Here is a 21,719-nt window from a genome sequence, read left to right as displayed (position 1 = left end):
AGAGATGGATTTCCTGAGCCCTTTCCCGTTTCTTTCTGGGGGTAGCAGTGCTCCCCATCACCTCCAGCCTGACCCTTTAAGTAACTTGAGCCTCCGGGGTGCAAATTCCAGTCTCCAACTAAGGATGGAAAAGCTGTTTCTCCCCTTCCCCCTTCTGGGTCTTTTCTTTTGAAAGCAACTATCTTCTATGCCACGATGGGAAGAGAGAGATCACCAAAAGACAGAGCAGCTTTCAGAGCATCCCCCTCCCTTATCAGGACAAACTGGCAGCTTCTCCACCCTGCAGTGCTTCTGACAGCGCTTTTTTTCCACCTTTCCTCCCCTCCCGCCGGCCTTTGGCAAACCTCAGCTGATTTCCAAACCCTCCGTGGCTGCTGGGGGTTGGTACAAAGGTTTAATTATTTGCCTTTTCTTGGGTAAGGCGGGGATAGGGAGGAGGTCGGGCCCCATCGCCTGACACTGCTAATCTCGCCCACTTTTGTTGTGCTGCCCCTCTCTCCCACCTCCCTTCCTCCCCTGCCTCCCTCCCAGGGATTCATTCCCACCATGAATCCGCAGGCGGTTTGGGGATGCTTTTCCCTGCTTTGCTTTTCCCTCCTGAGAGCAGCAAAAGGTAAGAGAGAGATTTTGGGCTGATTTAGGTCCAGGGACTCGATGGGGTCTGGATGCCCGGGGAGGTGAGATGCTCATCCCAGCACTTCCCTGGCTCCAGCCAAGCAGGGAACAGGGAAAACAAGCAGGGCAAACTGCAAACAGCACGAGCATCTCCTGAAGGCTGGGAAATTTGGGGGATTGTGGAAGTCCTTCCTGCTGGGGGGTGAGAAAAATCAGAGAACTGTAGCATTTTAATCTGCACACCGTGCAGAACTGTAAAAACTCTTCAGTCTGTCTCACAGAGGAAAGCCCCAGGGACTGAGCTGGATTTCCATTGGTTCATTCATTGTTTAAAGCAGCAAAGCTACAAAACATTTCAGAAGCCGAACAAGTGCATCACATTTGCAAGAGAATTTCAAGTGACTTCAAAAACCAGATTTGACTGGTTTTGTCATGGCAAAGGCAACCCTCCTCCCTTCAATCACACTTGTATATGAGCAGGAGAAGGGACTCCAAATAAATCTAGAGAAATAAGATTAAATCAGAGTTTCTGATCTAAAGCTGTCCCATCAACTTAATTTTGCCTTAGCACAAGGACAGTGATTTAATTGGAAGTTCTGATGTAAAACTCATAATATGAAGAATTCAGCTTATTTTCTCCCCTAAAAACATTGACTGTGCCCCAGTTAATGCCCAGTGCTGAAAAGGCAGTGGAAATATCCCTCCTGTCCGTCCATGCTCAGGAAACTTCCCTTCAAGATTGAAGTGTGTTTCTTTGGCATTTCTAAGTCCTGAAGTCTCCAGGCAGAGCCCCTCTTTGAGCATCATTTTTTAAGGCAGGGCTGGAAACATGAGCAGGAATCAGCTGTCAGCCTGGAGAACACCCAAATTTCCAATCCACAGGCACAAATAATGCCCCATGAAAACCTTCCCATCAGCTGGACTTCCAGGAGGTGGAGTGATACAGGTCATCAGCACCCCTGCAAGTCTGGGGTGGAGGTTTCTGGGTATGGGAAGTGCTGGTGATCCATGACCCCTTACCTTCAGCATTTCCATCTTTGCACAGGGAATCTGCAGCTGCTTTCTTTCCAGCCCAGGACCCTGTATCAGTACCGGTACACCCTGGATGTCCAGCTGCACCACACCTCCACACCATCCCCGTGGGGAGCCCGGCTGCAGGCTGAGACATTGATCCATCTGCACCGGCTCTGGAGGGACCAAGGCGGGGAAGAGCTGCTCCAGCTGCAGGTGTGTGGGGTGGTACAGCCACCACAGCCACGTGTTCCTGCTGGGAACACCCCAGGAGGTGCAAACTTTTCCATTTCCCAGCTGAAAAATGACCTCTCTGACCAAATCCATTGCCTGCAGGTAAAATACACACCAGCTTTAGAGCAGACACTTGGTCACTGCTTTCTGCCATCTTCTGCTGTTGTAGATCCGTGACCTGAAGGCCCAACACCAGCCAGAAGAGGAGAGGGGCCAGGACAGCACCAGAGGTTCCCCAGTAGAGATTGCACTGAGCCCAGAGGCACGGTCAGAGCTCCAGCAGCCAGTGTTCATCTTCTGGAACAGTGGCAAGGTCAGCTGGACACCTCCTGGCCTTGTTCATGCCCTCTGCAAAGCACTCCTGTCCTCATCCTAATTCTTCTCTGCCATGAAGCCCATAGGAGCTCCTGCTCCACCTCTGATCTCAGAGCAGAGGGAACTGGACAGAGTGGCCAGTGTAGGACCCTACATGGAGTCCCATCCTCCAAAAGGACCCAGCTGGAGCTGCAGAATCCCATGTTAGAGATCTTCAGTCTTAACCCTGGGATATAAGCTCCTTTCTGACCTCCTCCTCTAAGGCTATGGAACTCCAGGGTGGGAAGGAAAGGGAAATTGTGTGGGCTTGCATCCACAGATCTCATGCTATTGAGTGATAAGGTTCTCCTTGAGAAAATTCCTCTACAGGGTGAGGGGAGCACACTGCACAGTGTTCTCAGGTCCCCTTCTGTCAGGGAAGGCAGCAGAGAGCCTGCAGGGACCCCAGAGATGTCCCCTCAGCCAGGCACCACCTCCTGCCCTCCCAGGTCAAAGCTTTCTATGGGAATGGAGTGGAAAACATCCTGATCTCCAACCTGAAACGAGGCATCGTCAGTCTGCTCCAGCTTCAGCCCCATGCTGGCACCACGGTGGAGGTAGGTCCAGAGCTGGGGCCACATCTGCCCAAAATCCTGGGATGCACCAGGGGAGATGGCCCTGGAGCCTAGCCAGCCCACCAGCTTCAGCAGAGAGAGGAAAAATTCAGGATAAACAGTACTGGGTCTGCTGCTCCAACCAGGCTGTGGACAAGGATGACTCTTGGAAAAGCAGAGGACTTAAAATAACCTAATTTTCAGCCATAGGCTGAAATTACCCTTACAAAACCACAGCCTTTCCTTGGACAGTAGGAGCAGCAGAGAAAAAACTCCACAAGCATTCTGCCAAGCAGGATTTGCTTTGCCAGCAGCCAGCTAGAACAACCTGTGAACAACACAAAATAACCTCAGAACCCCAAACGTGGTCGCAGAGATGCTGCTGCTGGTGTTAGCCTGAATTTGCAAAGATGCCTGGATGGACTTGGAGCTATCCAACCACCCCCTGATTTGGCCCACTTCCTAGATTTTGGAATGCTGTCCTCATTATTAGGTTGGCCTTCGTGCCTGTCCTCTCCACAGATTGTTTAACACGCATGGTCACTCCCGTTTGTGTTTCAGGAAGACGCCTCTGGAAGCTGCCAAGTCACCTACACCGTGTCCAACCATTCCATCACCAAGACCAAAGATCTCCTCAGCTGCTCAAAGCCAAAGTCTGGATTCACCTCCATAAACAAAGCAAGTCCACTGCTGTCACTGTGGGGGGCTCAGCTCACATTGAGTACAGCAGGGCCACCCCTAAAATCTTTTCACAGGTGGGCTTGGATTCCCATTCCCAGCTGGCTTCAGGCTTCTGCACCAGCTTGGAATGGAACTCTTAGACCCATCCTCAAAGTGGGATGCACCAACATCCCCCAGGAGGATCTTGTGCTGTCAAGGTGGGTAGGAGCAGGAAAGGTGCTCTGGGTCATCCCATGCCCACTGCTGCTATCACTTCTGACCTGTCAGCTGATCCTGCTTGGGAAGGTGAAGATACAGGGATGTTTGCTGGCTCTCAGACTCATTGGATTGGGGATTAGTTTGACAGAACTCTGTTTTGCTTAAAGCAGTCGCCTGTGTTCAGCCCTGACATAAACAGATGAAATCCCGTGTGTCTTAATGCAGTTATACCTGCCATAACCAAAATGTAAGGTTTTTTGTTAAAATATACAAATTCTACTGGATTAAATATAAAAATGGGCATCCCCACAGAGAACTCACAGGCTCTGGCAGGGGTCTCAACAGCATTTTGTTGTGCAAGTCCCTGTGGTGTCATCACTCTACCTGTATCAGGCACAGGTGAGAGCATCCCCTTGCTGGTTCTCACCTGGTGTTGCCTCCTCCCACACCTGGGAAGAAGGCAGGCTCTCATGGATTGTCCTTTCCTACATTTTGCAGGTGTAGTGGGTGACTTTGTGGACCAGAAAGTTCGTTTTCTGCTAATGTAAAGAGAGAAATCTCCTGGGGAGCAGGCAAGGGGAAAAATAAAGTTGCATTTTTTTCTCCTTGCTTTTCCTTTTCCAAGATTTTTGGAGTCGAGTGGCAGCCCTCCAGCAGAAGCCAGTACGTGGTGAAAGACAGCCTGCTCCAGTCAGTCCTGGCAGAGGAAAGCCACGTGCTGGCTCCAGCCCTGAGATCCCGCTCCGGCATCAAAATCAGCTCAAGGTGAGCAAGGATCCCAACCGCTGGTCATGGAGGGTGGAAAACATAAAATTTTCCTTTGGCTGTTTCTCTCTTCACAGGCAGCAGCTCCAGCTGGTGTTTCCTGCAATGCCTGGGCCGGCAGAGGTGTCTGGACATAGCCTTAAGGATGTGATGGCTGGCATGGAGACACGGCCCCAGCCCCTGGGCATGGCCAGCCTGCCCTTCAGGAGAGTCTGCACCCACTGCCCATCGGTCAGTGATGCCACCGACCACAAAAACTCCCCAGGGGCTCTCCCTCAAGCTGGACACTCGTAGGATTTGGAGTTAAACCCCAGGGGTGCTTTGGTGTAAAGGTTATACCACAATAACATGGGGAAAAGAGGCTAAATCCCACCTAACACACCTCACCTTTGCAGCTGAGAGCCTTCCTGAAGGATTTTGACGGGCGGAGAGTCAAAACAGACACCTCGAAGGCAGCGACAACCTGGCAGTTCCAGAGGTTCATCCAGATGCTGCGCAGCGCCAAGAAGAGGGATGTCCTGCAGCTGCTGAGGAGAGCGCCCGAGGAGACGCGGTGAGAATCCCTGGAACCATCTCTCCAAAATTCCATGTGCTGGGCAAGACTGGGGTCAGCTGGTGCTGCTCCATGCACCATCCCTGATGCAGGATGCCATCCTGAGTAGTGCCAGCATTCTCTGGCTTTTCCCAACGCCTGTCCAGTCCAAACCCTGCGTGGTTTTTGTGGGCCATGCCACTGATGACTTCCCCCTTCCTGCTCCAGCCCCTTCCTCGTGGAGGCAGCGGTGGCCACGCAGTCGGTGGCTTCCTTGGCAGCGCTCTCAGACTTCCTGGATTTCAGCAAGGAGCCCAAGTCCCTCCTGGAGAAGTTTCTCTACACAGCAGCTTTCTCTCCCCGGCCTTCAGGAGAGCTTCTCCAGCTCGTCTTAGTGAGTATGGACATCTCTCTCTGTCTTTTCCCTGAGGGTCCTGCATCTGGGATGGATCCACACACACCATGGAACAAGGAAAAGGTTTCTGTAGAAATTGATTTTCCTGATCATGGGAGTGTTTTATGTGCATTTAATGGGACACTGGTGATGGGAGTGGGTGCTCCTCAGAGGAAGAGAATTCAGCAGAAAATGCTTTGTATCAGTGCATTAGAGAAAATAAAATCTTAATTTAGAGCCACAGCATTTTATCCAACTAAATTATGCACGGCCTCCTTCAAGGCAGGTAAGAACTAGTTTTTCCTTACTTGCTTAAGAAATGCATTGAGATAAGAGGTAAAACATACTCCTCTTTTTTTTGGTTTTTTTTCCTCCCTCATTTCTTTTTTTCCTGCTTCCTGATGCCCAGGACAAGCTGGATGGGAAGCAGCTGGCACCCGAGATCTGGGAGACAGGAATAATTGCTGTGGGCTCTCTGGTGGGCAAGCTGTGCCAGCAGAAGCTCTGTGGCCTGCAGGTGGGTCCTCTGCAATCCCTCACACTCGGCTTTTTGGGACATTCCCCCAATTCCAGGGGTGCCCAGAATATCTCCCATCCCTCACCTCCCTCTCCTCCTGCAAATCCCGAGCAGGTGGTGGAGCGTGGGGTGGAAACCATCCTCAGGGGGCTCAGAGGTGCCGAGGAGGAGCCCTTGGTGGTCATTTACCTGCTGGCCCTGGGGAATGCGATGCTCCCTGAGACCATCCCAACCCTCCTGGACCACGCCGAGGACGGTCCCACAGCCGTCACGGCCGCGGCCACCTCTGCCCTGCAGCGATTCCCTGCTCCCCACGTCTCCAGCAAGGTAGGAGAGGAACTTGGTGCTCCCCTCCCCACCCAAAGGCAAGCTGCTGGGGTGCATTTGCACTCTTTTAATTACCCCTTCTCATCAGGTGAAGCAAGTGATGAGGAGGATTTTCCACCAGAAGAGGAAGAGTTATGACAAAACCTGTCGCCTGGCCGCTGCCGAAATCCTCCTGGATAACCACCCCTTGTCCATGGATGTCATCAACATCCTGCTGGCCACCAGCGAGATGGAGACAGAGATGGCCACGTTCCTGCTGCTGAAAGTCCAGAACAGCCTGCGTGACCACCACCACGTGGCAAAGTAGGGCTTGAGGGGACGGGTGCATTTTTCCCTCTGCTCTACATCACCTTTTTTCCCTCCTCCTCCACAATCCAGCTGTGGGTTTTGGACCAACACATCTTTAAAGTGTGCTGGCATCACTTTGTGGAGGCTGCCTGGACATTCCTGGAGTAACAAAAGGGATGCAGATGCCACACAGCCAGGCAAAACCTGGAGTTCCTTGTCATCCTGCCCCGTGGCAGTGGGACCCAGGCTTGTGGTTTCGGCAGAATCCTTGCAGCTCTGGCTCCCAGGGCAGTGCACAATTTGTACCTGCATTTATCTTCCTGTCTGCATAGAACAAAGCAAGCACTCACATTTTTTCTGAGCTAGGCAAAAGCTGCACAAAAATATCTGCCAGGTGCAAAAATAAGCCAGAGGAAAAGGAAATTCCAGGGTAGCCTGTGTCTAATGCTTTTATTTTTTACTCACACTGCTCTGGGCAGTCAGCAACCGTGGGAAATACTTTGGCAAATTATACTTCCTTCTGTCAGTGATCACTGACTTTTTCCCTTCCCTCTCTCCCAATGCTGACATATCCTCTCCCTCTCTCTTCCAGGAAGATAATGAAAGACATCATGGGAGACCCACAGATAAATAATTACAATTTCTTCTCTAAAGTCGGCATCTCCTCTTCTTTCTCGGGACCTCTGACAGGTGACAGCGCAGAGGACACTGATCCCCTGCTCCCCTCAGAGGGTTAAAGGAGGGGTTGGTGGGAAAAGGCAGCTTCCAGAGGAGGCTTCAGGTCTATAGAACGCCCCAAAATCTCAGGGAGGTGTCTGAGAATGTCCCACCACCTGAGAGATGAACATACCCTTCTCTAACACAAACTTTTCCCAAATCCTGCTGGTTTGAAAGAGGAGCTTCAGCTGGAGATGAAACCAACAGCAGATTGCTGGTGGGAGTTTCTGTGCTTTCCCTGACAAGTCGGGGTGTTTCACTCCATTCCTCAGTTCCTTTAGTATTTGTAATAAGATCTTCAAAGAGGAGGATTCTTGTACTGAGATTTAAAAGAAAGAATCAAACTTCAGAGACTGCAAAAAAGCAGCACTTGCTAAATAGCTGCTGAATTCTTTGTCCTTCAGCTCTTATTTCTGTCCCTCTACAAACTAGCTCAGTCTGGCCCTGCCAGGGAGGAGAAAAAAAAAACAAACAATAACCTTGCAATGCTAAATCATTTGAGGATTGCAAGAATGAAAGGAGAAGATGCAGAATGGTACCACAGGTTTGGGTTGGAAGGGATCTTGAAGGTCCTCCTGTTACAACCCCCCTTCCACCAGTCACCCAGGGGTGCTCATGGGCATCTCTCTGCCTTTCAGTCACCCAGGACCTGACTTCCACTTTTGGGCTGGACCTGCTGTTTTTGGAGGGTGGATTCCTGAGGAAGAGCGTCTCCGACTTCTCCCTGCTCAGCCACGGCCAGCGGCTTCGTGCAGCTCAGGTGCCAGCAGGAGAGGGGCTGGAGGGGGTGACAACACCAACCCAGTGGTGCCACTGCTGTCCCTGTGTCCCCTCTAAACCTCCTTGTGGTGCTTCACCTCTGTGCTCAGCTCGTCCTGTGTCAGAAATGGGCAAATTCCCAAATCACCGGTGTGAAACCAGACACTCCTGCTCTGGAGAAGGGAGCCCCCTGCTACCCCCCCAAAAAACAGAGGATGCAGCTCTGATACCTCTGGCTGCTCAGGGATGGCTTGGATGCCTCATCCAAGTCGCCCCATCGCTGTGGAGTGCTCCAAAGGGTCCCTCCACTTCTGTCTCCCAGGTCACCTTTGAAGCACAAGGGATGGAGTCGATGATGGGAGAGAACCTCTCGGAAGGGGAAGAGGAGCCAGAGCTCATGGCTGGGATGTCAGCCACCTTCTTTGACGTCCAGTTGCGGCCAGTCGTCTTCTTCCAGGGATACACAGACCTAATGGCCAAGGTCCTGCTGAGCAGCGGAGAGCCCACCAGCGTGGTCAAAGGGAACCTCCTGCTGATGGACCATCACCAGGTACCGGGTGGGGAGGAAGCAGTGAGCTGTCTCCACACCACGTCCCAGTGAATCCAATGAAAGGAGCCTGTGGATGTTACACACCACAGAAACAGACCTAAGAGCGAGGTGGCACTGCCAGATGTGTCTTGGGGTTGGCAAGGCAGCGGGATGGCTTGTTCTGCTGCGGGAGACCCGTGGCTGGAGTTGGGACAGACGTTCCCAGCAGCCACAAGGCCCTGCCGGTGTCAGCCACTCATCCAGGAGCAGTGCCTGATCACAGGAAGCTCTGCCTTTTCCATCTTCCAGGTCATTCCTCTGCAGTCTGGCCTCCAAGTGACCGTCAAACTCCAGGGTGGGCTAGGGCTGGACATTTCAGCGGACATGGACGTGAGCGTTTGGGAGCAGGAGCTGAAAACCAGCGTCGGTGCGAGGTCAGCGGGCAGGAAACAGCTTGGCTCTGGGAGTGGGGATACCCTGGGTGGTGAGGGTGGATTTCCACAGCTCCCTGCTCTTCTCCTGGTGGGTCCAGCCTTTCCTGGTGGTCACACACACGTTTTCCATGGCCAGACCTCTAATTAAGGTGTTTATGGAGTTGTTTGGTGCCCAGTGCTGGCCACTGCTCTGTGACCAGACCCTACATACTTCTCTCTCCCAGGGGAAGCCTTGCCATGGATTTCCAGGCAGAACTGGATTCCCCTTTCCTCCAAGCCACCCTGAGGAGCCAGACAGAGGTGGAGACCTCGATCCACTTCGACACCAAGCTGAGGTTTTCCAGCAGCCCCGTGCTCATGTGCCTGCAGCTGAGAGAGGAACAGGTCCCCTACAGGTAGTCCCTGGGTACAGCCAGATCCTGCAGAAACACCCTGGTGGGCTTGAGACAAAGGAGAACTTCTTGGGAAGAGGAGAGAATTACTGGTTGCACTTATTGGGTCAGAATTGGTAGGGATGGGCACCACAAGCTCCTGACATGGGTGGAAGCACCATCCATAAGACCATCAGGAGATGGTGACTGGGCTGGTCTGGGAGGAGAAGGATGAGATCCACCAGCACCACAGCCTCCTGACCATTCTGCTGTCACTTTGCCCCGCAGAGAAGTCTTCACAGTTTCCCGGTCTGCTGGGAGCCAGAGCAGCACCGCTCGGAAAGGCCGGCGTGGCACCGTGCCCGGGAGGGAATTTGCCTTGCACCAAACCAATTCCAAGGTCTGCAACCTCCTGCTGACTGCAGAAAAAGAGTGAGGAGTCAAAGCACTTCGGGATTCTCCTCCACAACCACCTTTGAATTAGAAAGATGCTGCAATAAGGACATCAGAAGGGACCACAGGAGGAACTGCTGAAGAACAGACACACCCCTTGCCTCCAAACCTGCCCTCACAACCCAAAGGATGAGATTTCCCCCTCCTGGGCTCCCCTGCTTCATGGGGAAGGGCCCTGCTGGAAGTCAAGCTTTTCCTCATGAAAAACAACCTTATTTTGCAAGTGAATGAGTTTCTGAGAGCCCAAGCAACCCTCCTGAAAGACTGCAACCCAAAATGCCACGTTTTCTCCCCATTTATCAAAGCTGTCAGGAGGGGACACATCTGCAGTCCCCAGTGAAGGGAATAAATCAACTTCCTTGGTTGGGAGGTTGGCCTCCCAAGCTGAATTGTTATCATCCACCACCACCACCCAACACCTCCAGCACTGGAAGGAGATCAGTGAGGAAAAAGCAGCATTTCTCCACTCCTTCCTGATAATAATGTGCCTTGGAAGTATTTTTAGCTTTTTTTTTTTTTTTTTTTTTTTTTTTTTTTGTGTGTGTGTGTGTGCATGTGTTACAAAACAAGTTTTTTTAGGACAGAAAAGAGGGATATGGAACATATTTTTTAAAGTTATGAGCCTGAAATGTTAGCACTGAGTCTCCTGGTTGAGTGGAGGAAACTTGCCCGGTGTTCCATCTGGAGACACCAACTACAGGCACTTCGGTTATGTACAGAAATAAATGCCATGTATTTTTATATTGTCTCTGTTTGACTCTTAACTTTCCTGGACACATGGATGGGAAGAAGGGAGAGGCACTCCCAGCAAGAACCTGTTTTCTAGGTCTGTATTTAGGGTGCTCCCTTTCCTCTTTCTCCTCATTTCCAACCTCCCCTGGCACAGCTTGAGGCCGTTTCCCCTTGTCCTGTCCCTGTTCCCTGGCAGCAGAGCCCGACCCCCCCTGGCTGTCCCCTCCTGTCAGGGAGTTGTGCAGAGCCAGAAGATCCCCCTGGGCCTCCTTTGCTCCAGGCTGAGCCCCTTTCCCAGCTCCTTCATCCTCCCAAAAGAGTCATTTCATGCAGCAGCAGGGGAAAGGGACAATCGCGCAGGGTTGGAGCGCCAGACGTGACTCCTGCCCCAGGAATGTCGCAGGTGGAGCAGGGCTCTCCAGGAGCTGCAGACCAGCAGTGACCTCCAGCGGCTGCAGCCAGATCCGATGCAGATTTCGGACTCCAACCCCTCGGCTCCGGCTCCCCAGGGATGTCCCACAGGCGGCACACGACGTCGAGGGACCTCTGCGATGGACCCTTGGCAGCCCCTCACCCTTCTGACCCGGTTTTTGGGTGGCAATGCCGTCCCCTCCTGGCCTCCAGGCTTGCCAGCACAAGCAGTTTTCCATGTTTTCTTTCCCCCTGCACCTCTCTCTATTGCCAGGACATCCCATGCAGCCCTTAGGAGAGCACGTGGACACCACTCACCAAACGGGACCATAAAACATTATCTGCCTGTCTATTCCAGCTGGCTGCAGAGACAAAAATACCATGAGAAAGAGTGACAGAAGTGAGGGAATGTGTCTGAAAGAATGGTGAGCATCAGCTCTCCTTGGGGATTTAGTGGAGAGGCAGCTCTGAAGTGCTGGGACAGAACTCTGAGCCACTGCTCTCTCCTTCCTAGGCAACAAAGAATTGTATTTCCTGACTGCTGGGCCTCAGAGACGCCCCTAAACTCCACTAAAAATCAAAAAACCTCCCAGTTTATAACTCACCAAAGCAGCAGTGAAAATCCCAGCGCTGAACTGTGGCAAGCCTCACATAAATCTGCACATCCCAAACCTCCACCGCAGAGCTGGCAGCTGCCTTGGGACATGCACATCACACTGGGATCCCTGCAAGGCTCTCCTGGGACATGCACACACTTATCTGAGAGCCACAGCACCCTGGAATAAGTCTGGAGCATCCAAGGAGCAGCAACTGGCAGGGTGGCTGAGTACAACCTGCCCAGCAATGAGGAATGCAGGGGGAAAACTGGGAAGCTGCAACGGGACACAGCTGGGCAAACCACGGCAGCTGAGCAGATCCCGAGGAGAAGCTGGGGGGAAAAGCTCAGGGCCGGGGCTGGTGAGTCAGGCAGGGAGCCTGGGAAATGGCTGAGCCGAGCCAGCAAGGCTCCAGGGCTGAGATAAAACCCTTTGGCAAAAGCCATGGGAAAGAAAACGGAAGTTTTCCTAGAAAACTGTTCCACCCACTCCATCCTGGCCAGGAGTGCGAGTGTGGAAGGGATGCAATACTTGCTGTAGGAAAATCAGCAGTGAAGAAGGTGTTTGGACACACAGCCGTGTTCCCAGTTCCCATGGGGACAAGCACCTGCTCTGCCCCATCTCACAGAACCATAGAATCCCTGACTGGTTTGGGCTGGAAGGGACTTTCAAGCTCATCTCATCCCATCCCCTGACATGGACAGGGCATCCTCCACCAGATCAAGCTGCTCCAAGACCCATCCAACCTGGCCTGGCCTGGCCACCCCAGCAAGAAAAGCCACAACCACACCAGCTGCAAGCCTTGAAGTCTCTCCTATCCCTTATAAACCCCAAAATCCCTCCTTGCCCAAATATTTTTAGGCTGCTGCAGTCTAAAAACCCGAAGGTGTGATGAGCTGTAGTGTTGCTGTGTGGAAGGGGAGCATCCAACAACAGACAGGTGGAGGAGTTTTTCCATGGGAAATCCAAGCAGGGTTTTCAAAGCACTTGAAAAAGCAGGCACTGCAAAGATCCAGAGGAATCCAGTGTGGCTGGATTTTAAGGAATGACCTGGTACGGTTTGGGTTTGACTTTTTAGGAGGGGCCATTAAAAACACGAGGGGAAGGGCTGAGTGACTTCATGCCAAAGGACGTAGCGGTTCCACCATCACTCTGAGAGCCAGAGGCCTGCAGGAGACATTTGAAAGGAAAAGAGGAAAAGAAAACCTTTTTTTGTGGGATTACAGCAACATCAATCACCAGCACAACACCTGTGTTCCCACACAGGCGCTGTTTTGTGTGAGTGTGGCTTCAGAGCAGCTCCCACACATCCCCAGGGCAGAGCCACGCTCTTCTCCTCTCCCTCCCATGCAAGTGCCACCAGTTTGCCCCTGACAACAAGTGGCACTGGGGACCTCTCAAGTGTCCCCTCCCAGCCATGCCCTGCAGTGCAAAGGGCAGGAGGCAAGGCAGGGAGTGGTCCTTGAGAGGGAAGCTGCTGCTTTAAGGATGGAGTGGAGCATCCAGAAGATCCATAAAATGGAGTAGAGATCCATAAACTGGGACAACTGAGGCAACACCAAACCTTGTGTGAGATTATGGTGAAAACCCCAGCAATAGGAACTGGTTTTTGGCATCAAACAGGGAAAGGAGGGCTGCCAAAACACACCCTGACACTTGCTCTCTGCCCTGATCCCTACCCTGGTTTCACACTTCACATTTTTTTACCTGGACATGGCAGCAGGGGCTCTTTTTGGCCTGAACCAGCAATACACCAATATTTATTTTTGCACTGGCTCAACTATTTATGTGTGTGTGTATCTATATAAGTATATATTTAGAGATTTTCTTACTCCTCAAAACAGGAGTGTGAAATCCTGGCTGATAAAGAGAAGGGTTGAAATAACACAAAGTAAATCCATTTCAACAACCACACATGGGTCACGCTCATATTTCCCCCTCCACACACACATCCTCAAAACAGATCAAGATCAAAACAGATCAAAACAGCAAGAGATTTTTATGTGGATTTATTTTTATTTTCTTTTTTTACATTATGTTAGAGTTCAAAAAAAAAAAAAAAAGAACCCAACAAAATTAATAAATATTAAAAGTTAAAAAGCTCTGAATCTCGTATGTACAAAACTTTATACATCATGGTAACACTGGACAAGGTTACAGCACAAGAACGACTCCATGCACCCACCTGGCTTAGGAGGGTGCAGGGGACCAGAGTCATCCTCTCCTCCTGGAGACAGGACCAGAGACAGGACAAAGCCACCCAAGCTCAGCCTGCCTTCAGCTGGAATAAATTCCCCATCCCTGGAAGTGTTCAAGGCCAGGATGGGGCTTGGAGCAACCTGGTCTAGTGGGAGGTGTCTGTGCCCAGGGCAGGAGGGCTGGAACTAGATGAGCTTTACAGTTTTTTCCAAGTGAAACCATTCCAGGATTCCACGAAACACGCCGTGCTGGGTGCCAGCCCTGCAGCATCACCCACAGCGGGTGGGGGAGAGGTGGTCACACCCTGCTTTAGATCTCCTCCACCTCCCAGCTTGAGGTCAGCTCGAGGAGCTGGCTCAGTCCCGAGCCACAGCTCTCCCCCGAGGTGTGCGGAGGAACCACTGCAAATATTCCTTAAGCAATGAAGCACCAAAGCCTAGGCCAGCACGGAAGGGAGGGGCACAGCTGGGAATTTCGGAGGAAGGACATCACAGCCCATTTCTGAGGGGAAAGGAGGTCTTTTTGTTATGCTCCTTGGAGAGCAAACAAAGCGTTATCTTTGGCACAATAAATAAACGCTGGCACTCCCGTGGAGGGGCTGGCAAAGGGTGAATCCCTTGGGGAATTCATTCCAAGGGATGAATCCCACCCTGGTATCCCTGCAGGATCCCCTGTGGGTACCAATACAATGCATGTTGTGCATCTGGGCACTCCATGTGCCCACTTCCCACGGGGTGTGCCAGCTGTGTGGCTCAGACAGATGGGGGGGCTTTGTTCCACGTTTTGGGATGCCCACCTAATGCCAAAGGGCAGCACCCAGGAGGCTGCCAGGACTTCCAGCCTCGGGTGCTTTGAGAGGAGCTGGAAAAATGCTCGTCCAGCAGGAGAGTGTTGGGAAGCTCCAGGGGATTCCAATGCTTAAAACATCAGGAATGCAGAGGGGTCTCCATCCATTTCAGTCAGAGCAAGTTCTTCAACCCTGTCACAATCCATGCCAGACCGGGGAAATCACCTCACCAGCAAGCCCTGGATACCTGCAGAGCTTACAAACACTGTCCCCAGGAATGCCACATCCTACTCCTTGGATACTAGGGAAGCAGGACCCCCAGGGCCAGCAGATGCACCCACACCACGGATGGGCTCCCAAGGACATCTCACTTTGCAATGCCAAACTGGTCTGTCTGCCAAGCCCTGCCTTCCTGGGACTCCACCTCCCTGTTCCCAAAACTTCCTCCCCTACAGATGCCCACCTTCCCCTGCTGCTGCACCCTAACTACCAAAATCATGGAAGCCCCCCTGAGGGACACCAATTTTGGGAGGTTTTTGAGGACTGAAACTTGTCAAGGCAAACCCTGTGCCCAGAGCTGGCCCAACACCCGGCGAGGAGAGGGCAGCCCAAGGCTCCTAAAGTGCTGTGCAAACGTTTAGTACTTGGCACAATAATTTGTCAGGGCATTCATCACCCCCTTCCCAGCCCTTCCCAAGCAATGAGAGATGCAGATGAATCTTCATCTCTCTCCTCTCCTTGTAACTACCCCTAAAATCCGCTCCTGGTTTCCCAGTCACTCCCATTTCCCTCTGGAAGCTGTTGCTGCCCCACAGGGACTGGGTCCAAGGGTGCAGGGATGAGGCTGGTGATCCTGGGGAGGCTGGGCATCGATATCAGCTCAAGGCAGGTGCAGGGCAGTATTGGCTAAAAAAAAAAGTCATCCCCCTGGTGATGGGCATTTTTGACCTCAGTTTTTGGTCTTTGACCCGTGGTTGGCATTGCTCACTTTGGAATCTCCTGGACCATCTCCTGCCTCCAGGACAGAAGTAGCTCTATGCTTGTCACGTTCTACCTTCCCCCAGACATGTTTCCCCCAAATTCTCTACCCCAAAAAGGACAGCCCAGAGCAGCAGTTTGGGATTTCCTCACATTTCCTCTCACCACCTCCCTCCAGTTTCCTTTCCCACCCCAGATTCCCAGGATCCTCCCATTGCTATGCCCAAGCTCCAGGGCTGAACCACCGAGCCAGGACCCTCCTGTGTCCAGCACATCCTTGTGTTGCTGCTCGGAGCAGGGGGAAGGATTGTTGCATTTCAACATTAAAGCCATCCCCCTCCCACATCTTTGTAGCACCTTGGGAGGAAGCAGCCTGTCTTTTGCTCTTTTCCACCTTTTTTTCCATGGTGCTGTCAAAAAGCACCGTGGCACGGCTGGGAGGGCGAGGGGGCTCATGAGGAATGAGTGGTTCTCCCAGGAATTTCTAGGGGTGGAGCCAGGTCCTTCCCAAACCTGGCAGCACCACCCATGCAAACCATCGCTGGAAGTTGGGGGAGAGGAAAAAGATGGGGAGAAAGGGAGGGAAGAGGGAGAAAGGCTTCCCCTGCCTGACAGTGAGGTGGTCCCGAGCAGGTTACCTGGCCCCCTGGCCCCTTCCCGGCTCCCTCGGGGCTGGCAGCTCCCCTGGAGAAGCACCACTGCTGGATATCCCAGGTGCTGAGGTGGGGTCCCCACCAGGCTCCCCCCGAGCCGGGGTAGTGGGGTAGGGGAAGAGCGCCGGGGCAGGGCTGGGAGTGGTGGTTCCCATGGGAATGCCGGTGACAGGGGGTGTGCCAGTGGTGGGGGAGGCTTTCTTCCCGCAGGATTCGCAGCACAGCTTGTTGTATCCAGGGATGGAGCAGTAGCGAGCCAGGACCTCCATCTGGCAGAAGATGGACTTGTCCCCGAGGCAAGGCTCCCCTGGAGAGGGACAGAGCAGCACAAAATAAGGTGGCATTAGGCTCCCAGCCCTGCACCTCTCCAATGGGATTCCCAAAGGGAACAAGGCACCCTTTCAGGGTGCTGCCTATCCGCATAGGAAGAGGGCAAGAGAGAAAATGAAGCAAAAGTGCTGAAGGATTCTGTTAAGGAGAAAAAACAGAGAGCAAGGGATGACCCAGCTAAGAAGGACTCCGAGGGGGAAGAACCAGAAGCCATCTCCCTACTTAAAAAAATTCCAAGGTAAAAAGGAAATGCCGTAAAAACCGGGAGGCAACACGGAAACTGCAGGACCTCATACACCACAAGATGGCAATGGAGCAACAGGCTTTGGAGCAGGGTAAAACTCCCCAGGAGCGCTGCTGGATGCGCTCCCACCTCCGCTCTTCCCACAGGAAGGAGCAGAAGTCCTGGGGAGGGTTATCCCAGGGAGCGCTGCCCTTACAGGAACACGGGTGTTGGAGTCTGAGGCACAGATACCTGGCTCTGACATCCAAAAAACCACAGAATTTCATATAACACCATGAAAACAACTGCTAAATAAAAAAACTAAGAGTATGAGTGTGTAAATTAGAAAGTTTTTTTAAGTCACTGAGTGAAAAAGTTAAAGTTTAGCGTTTAAATTAGTTTAAAGAACAGAAGACAAGAGAGAAGATTTAAAATGTTGTCTCTTGTCCTTCTTTCTTCTTCTTCTTCTTCTAAGAGTCTCTAAGTAAGTGATTAGATAAAGAATGCCACAGGGCAACACACAACTGTTAAGGTATAAAATCACTAAGGAAAATAATTTACTTAGCATTTGTTAATTGAGTAAAAATGAGTATAAAGATAAAAAAGCTGCGCATTTCGAAGCCATTTTGTGCCATTCGAACCAATTTTAGCCAGTTGAGTTGAACTTGAGCAAAAAGTCTGGAAAAGCCTACCAAGTCTCTTAATAATACATTAATAAACACGAAAAACAAAAACCTAACAAAACTTTAAAACATTCTTCCTAACACAAAACTAAAATAAGCAAAACTCCCCGTAAAAAAGTATCCCAAAAAAATCTCAGCCCTGAAAAAACCAAAATCAGGAGGGTTATCCCACATCACACGGGCACTTACTGGAGGAGATCTTGCTCACGGGGTTTTTGGCTCCGTCCTGGGGCACCCGCTGCTGCCCTTTGGTCGTGCCGTGGTCACCGGCATCGGCGCTGGCGGTGCTGCCGGAGAGCTTCCCTGCAGAGAGAGCACCACCATGCCCAGCAGCCACTCAGGGGGAGGCCTGAGGGCACTCAAAAATACCTCAGCAGGGTGTTTGGTTTGTTTTGAGGGATCTCCTTAAAAAATTAAATCCCTTCAGCACCCAGCGTTTAAGCCACTCAAACCCCAACCAAGATAAACTCGAGGGTGCCCGTCTCCATCAGCTCATCACACGTTCAAACTGCCAGAAAACCCAGAACCAGCCAATGCCAGGGCTAAGAGCAGAGAAGGGAAATATTTTGGCTGGCTTTTAGTATTTTTTTATTGTCAGCAGCACCAGGGGTGTTCAACCCAACCCTGTCCCCGCTGGCATCCCCTGAAGCCACAGCGGGCTGGAGGCATTGGTGGGGGTTGATCCCCACCAGTTCATGCCCCATCCCAGTACCACCACCACCTCCTCCTCTTCCTCCTCCTCCTCCTCCTCCTCCTCTCACCTGGGCAGAGAGCCACGTGGCAGCCCTGGATGGCCTCTGGCTTGTCACCCTCGCAGCGTGCACCACCGTCACTGCCCTTGCACACCACCTGCCGCTGCTGGACGCCTTCCCCGCAGGTCACCGAGCACTGCGCCCAGACAGACAGACAGACAGACAGGCAGGCAGTCAGCAATGGCGGGGGGGCAGCCCCCACACCCCCACAGCACCCCAGGATGTGCTGATGGCTGTTCCCCAGGTGGATACTGCTTTCGGAGATGGGGTTTCCCTCCCTGTCTCCCAAACCCTCACGCTCTCTCTGCGCAGGGATGCTCTCCCCTCTCTCATCTTTTCTTGTTCCCTCATCCCTGGAGTATTGAAAGCCAGGCTTGGAGCAACCTGGTCTAGTGGAAGGTGACCTGAACAAGGCAAGGGGTTGGAATGAGATGGGCTTTAAGGTCCCTTCCAATCCAAACCATTCCAGGATTCTGTGAAAACCTCACTGTTTCTTGTACCCTTATCTCCACCAAGGCCAGGCCGGATGGGACTCTGAGCAACCCGGGCTAATGGAAAGCATCCCTGTCCATGCCGGGGTGGGGGTTGGACTAGATGACCTTTACAGATCCCTTTTAACCAAACTATTCCAGGATTCAATTCTGTCACCCCTAGAAGCACCTGACCTTCACACCCACCTCCTTCCAGGGCCTTCCTCACCTCGGACCAGGCTCCCGTCCTCCACTGGGCGGGGCAGGGCAGGCGGCCGCAGGGCCGGCGCGTCTCGGGGCGCTGCCCAGGGCAGTATTTGGTGTGCAGGGTGCGGTTGGTGCCGTCCTGCAGGCGCTGCAAGCACTGCACCACCCGCACCTGCACCCCCAGCTTCCCGCAGGAGCGGCTGCAGGCGCCCCACTCCTCCGCCACCCACCTGCCAGGGTGGGAAGATGGACATGGAGAAGGTGTTTGTGAGGCGATGCTTGAGCTGGGAAGCGGCTGGAAACGCTCCCAACGCAGCCCCGAGAGGGATGGGAGCACCTTGGGCCACACAGAGAGGACTTACATGGGCTGGGAGCACTCCTGGAGGTTACAGCGCCTCCGGATTGGCTTCGGCTTCTTGCCGTTGTCACAGAAGTTCCTGTGCACCATCCGGTTGTCGCTTTTCCGACGGCAGCCGTACTTGGTGTACTGGATGCCTGAGGGGGCAGAGAGTGGGCAGGGAGGTGATGGGTGTGGGAGTCCCTCCAGCTTCCCCCAGGCCTGCATCCCTGCATCCCTGCATCTCCTGCATCCCTGCTGGGATATGAACTCTCAGATGTCACCACTCAGGAGGGAGCCAAGGTTTGCTGAGGATGCTCGTGTGGCTGCTGGATCCCACCCCGGGGTCCCCCAGGCTGCTGTGGAGTGCACACAGCTCGTGGAAAATGTCCCAGCCCCTGGCAAGGGTTTGGACCAGGTGACCTTTAAAGGTTCTTTCCAACCCAAACCACTCTGGTTCCCAGAGCACAAGGTGTTCCCCATGATCTGAGGGTCAGATCCCAGTGGCCATATGGAAGCTTTGCTTTCACCTGCAAACCTCACACCTATTTCTGTGCAAACTTTAGTAGTGGGCATCTTCAAAATCACTGTTTTTTGGCTCAAACCCAGTTAAAAACAGCCAAGGAATTCAAAAATCATAGCAGGTCCATGGGTAGACAGACAAAGGTACGCACACACAATCACGAAAGCCTGTTTTTGTAAGAAATCCTCTTAAAATGCTCACTTAAACTGCTTGGCAATAATTTCCCCGTGCCAGGGATGCCCCAAGGGGCTCACACACCCTCTACCATACCCAAGCATCCCCCCAAGCATGCCCTGCAGGCTGTTACGAAGAGGAAGTTACCTCCTCCACATGCCTTGGAGCACTGGGACCAGCTCTTGAGGGCCCACTCGTAGGAATCCATCTCCTCCAGCAGGACATTGTTATTTCCAATCATGGGCAGCAGGTCTTCGTGGATGATGTACCGGTACATGAGGCTGCTCCTCGCCTCCTCCTCCTGAGGGATGACCTGCAGGCACAGAGGGAGCAGTCAGAGAGGGGGAAGAACGATGCCATGAGAAAGGGGCCACGTGGCGAGGTGGCTTACACCCAAAACTGGGGACGAACAGGGATGGATGGGAGCAACAGGCCCACCATTCCCTGCATGTCCAGGGAACCCAGCCTCTAATTCCCCACATACCAGCATAACTAAAATGGGATTTGGAGTCACAAGCAATTGCTGCAGAGCAAAATGCAGCTGGACTCAAAGGCAAGTGCCCAAGCAACATGTCCTCGTGCCATTCCCTCACGCAGCTCGTCACCCTTTGCTTTTGGCTGGCTCATTCCCTGGATTTAATGACGTGCCCCACACTCTTCCTCCATCCCACATCCTTCCATCACCTGCCACATCACAGCTCAGATCACCTCCCCTGTCTGTGACAGTTGTCCCCAAGCTCCCCAGAGCATGTGCCAGCCAGGCTTACCAAAACACTGATGGCCTCGTGCAGGGGACCGCTGGTTTTCAGGCTCTCCTTGCCTTGTTCCACAGCGTATTCCCACTCCAAGCCCATCTCAATGAACACTTGGCTTTTGGCTTCTTTGCCCTTGGCATTCAGGATGTAGTTCCCCGTGGCTTGATTCTTAACAACTGGAAGAGAAAGGAGATATTTTCAATATAATAAATAAAATTATATTTTCAATATAATAAATAAAAGGAGATAGTATCAATATCATTCCCTCCCTCAATATCATTCACTCGCTTTGGAGGGTGGGAATGACCTAAACAAGACCCCCTTTTGTGAAAATGATGAGAAAAGGGTTGAGAAAGGGTGAAGGGAAAGGGTGAAGGGAGGGACTGGGGCATGCTCACCGATGCTGTGGGATGCTGGCTCCATCTCTTCTATCTGAAGGTGCCTTGCTCCAGCTGGGATCTCGAACATCTTCAAAACACCTGAAAGGGAGGGACGAAGGATGGAGGGAAGAGAAAGAGCAGGTTTCATCCAACTGGACGCATGAATCCAGCTCGTGAATCCGCTTCCAAACCCACCCAGCCCTCTCACCTGGCTGCTTGGGGGTCTTGGCCAACGTGCCCTTCACTGTCCGGCAGTGGGAATTGTCCCCACCGCAGACCCCACACTTGTCATCCTGCTTCAGGGAGCCAACCTCCTTGTCACAGCCGACGTGCTGGCACCCAGGGGAGGAGAGGACAAGCCTGGGGTTACATGCCTGCAGCCCAGCCCAGGGTTACACCCCTGCAGCCCAGCCCAGGGTTACACCCCTGCAGCCCAGCCCAGGGTTACAGCCCTGCGGCCCAGCCATCCCCTTTGCTGCACACAGGCTTTTCCCCCCGGGGCAAAACACGTGCCCCAAAGGAGCTGAGCTCTCTCCTGGCCAGGGAAAGGACAGGGACAGCCCCACAACAGCTCCTTACCACGCACTCTCCCCGGACGCAGACGCTGTAGGGGTCTCGGTAGCTGCAGCGGGTCCCGTCGTGAACAACCTGGTTCATGAACACCACGTCTCCCGTGCCCTCGGACTGGCAGATCAACTCACACTTCTGAGCATCTGCGGGAAGGGAAAGGGCAATGGGGAGAAAAAGGGAGGTGGGGGGGAAAAGGGGGTTGTGGAAATTCATTAGACAGAAACCC

The 21,719-nt window shown here is 52.8% G+C and overlaps 2 protein-coding genes and 1 long non-coding RNA gene across 5 annotated transcripts in view; 1 reads left to right on the top strand and 2 right to left on the bottom strand.

Moving 5' to 3' along the window:
- Positions 1-513: 513 nt before the first annotated feature.
- On the top strand, positions 514-9,752 carry LOC102114701 (microsomal triglyceride transfer protein-like). The gene is made up of 18 exons (XM_088059795.1): positions 514-613; positions 1,661-1,842; positions 2,030-2,173; positions 2,664-2,771; positions 3,330-3,446; positions 4,273-4,412; positions 4,490-4,643; positions 4,808-4,965; positions 5,173-5,338; positions 5,748-5,855; positions 5,970-6,182; positions 6,271-6,485; positions 7,063-7,160; positions 7,826-7,947; positions 8,269-8,496; positions 8,785-8,909; positions 9,134-9,304; positions 9,569-9,752. The coding sequence occupies exons 1-18, from the start codon at positions 547-549 to the stop codon at positions 9,714-9,716; spliced, it is 2,664 nt and encodes an 887-aa protein (XP_087915921.1). The 5' UTR covers positions 514-546; the 3' UTR covers positions 9,717-9,752.
- Positions 7,053-11,663, bottom strand: LOC148183738 (uncharacterized). The gene is made up of 3 exons (XR_015773219.1): positions 11,482-11,663; positions 8,177-9,699; positions 7,053-7,506 (listed from the first exon to the last, which is right to left on the bottom strand). It is a non-coding gene; the product is annotated as an uncharacterized LOC148183738 (long non-coding RNA).
- A 1,917-nt stretch (positions 11,664-13,580) lies between these two features.
- The window catches only part of ADAMTS14 (ADAM metallopeptidase with thrombospondin type 1 motif 14), a 30,246-nt gene continuing 22,107 nt past the window's right edge, over positions 13,581-21,719 (bottom strand). For 2 of the 3 annotated variants that reach the window (XM_088059516.1, XM_088059517.1), the window contains exons 13-23: positions 21,503-21,636; positions 21,132-21,255; positions 20,942-21,022; positions 20,556-20,719; positions 19,936-20,101; positions 19,117-19,249; positions 18,777-18,984; positions 18,087-18,213; positions 17,515-17,628; positions 16,075-16,396; positions 13,581-14,650 (exon numbers count right to left, since the gene is read on the bottom strand). In XM_088059516.1, the coding sequence (XP_087915642.1) occupies positions 14,590-14,650; positions 16,075-16,396; positions 17,515-17,628; positions 18,087-18,213; positions 18,777-18,984; positions 19,117-19,249; positions 19,936-20,101; positions 20,556-20,719; positions 20,942-21,022; positions 21,132-21,255; positions 21,503-21,636 (1,634 nt within the window). In that variant the 3' untranslated portion in view covers positions 13,581-14,589. Of the gene's footprint in view, positions 16,397-17,514; positions 17,629-18,086; positions 18,214-18,776; positions 18,985-19,116; positions 19,250-19,935; positions 20,102-20,555; positions 20,720-20,941; positions 21,023-21,131; positions 21,256-21,502; positions 21,637-21,719 lie in introns of all 3 variants that reach the window. The other variant, XM_014261640.2, reaches the window with a different exon arrangement.

Source organism: Pseudopodoces humilis, chromosome 9, assembly GCF_049639895.1.
Source record: "Pseudopodoces humilis isolate 2021_Gansu_Grassland_sample_001 chromosome 9, ASM4963989v1, whole genome shotgun sequence".
Lineage (NCBI taxonomy): Eukaryota > Metazoa > Chordata > Aves > Passeriformes > Paridae > Pseudopodoces > Pseudopodoces humilis.
The sequence above is the reverse complement of the archived record's forward strand: the minus strand, read 5'-3'. Positions and strand labels throughout refer to the sequence as shown.

Bases quoted from the DNA above. Each gene is read 5' to 3' on its own strand.
- LOC102114701 (XM_088059795.1), top strand. From the start codon at position 547: ATGAATCCGCAGGCGGTTTGGGGATGCTTTTCCCTGCTTTGCTTTTCC. The intron at 3,447-4,272 runs GCAAGTCCACTG...TCCTTTTCCAAG, and splicing joins GATTCACCTCCATAAACAAA to ATTTTTGGAGTCGAGTGGCA. The intron at 5,339-5,747 runs GTGAGTATGGAC...CCTGATGCCCAG, and splicing joins AGCTTCTCCAGCTCGTCTTA to GACAAGCTGGATGGGAAGCA.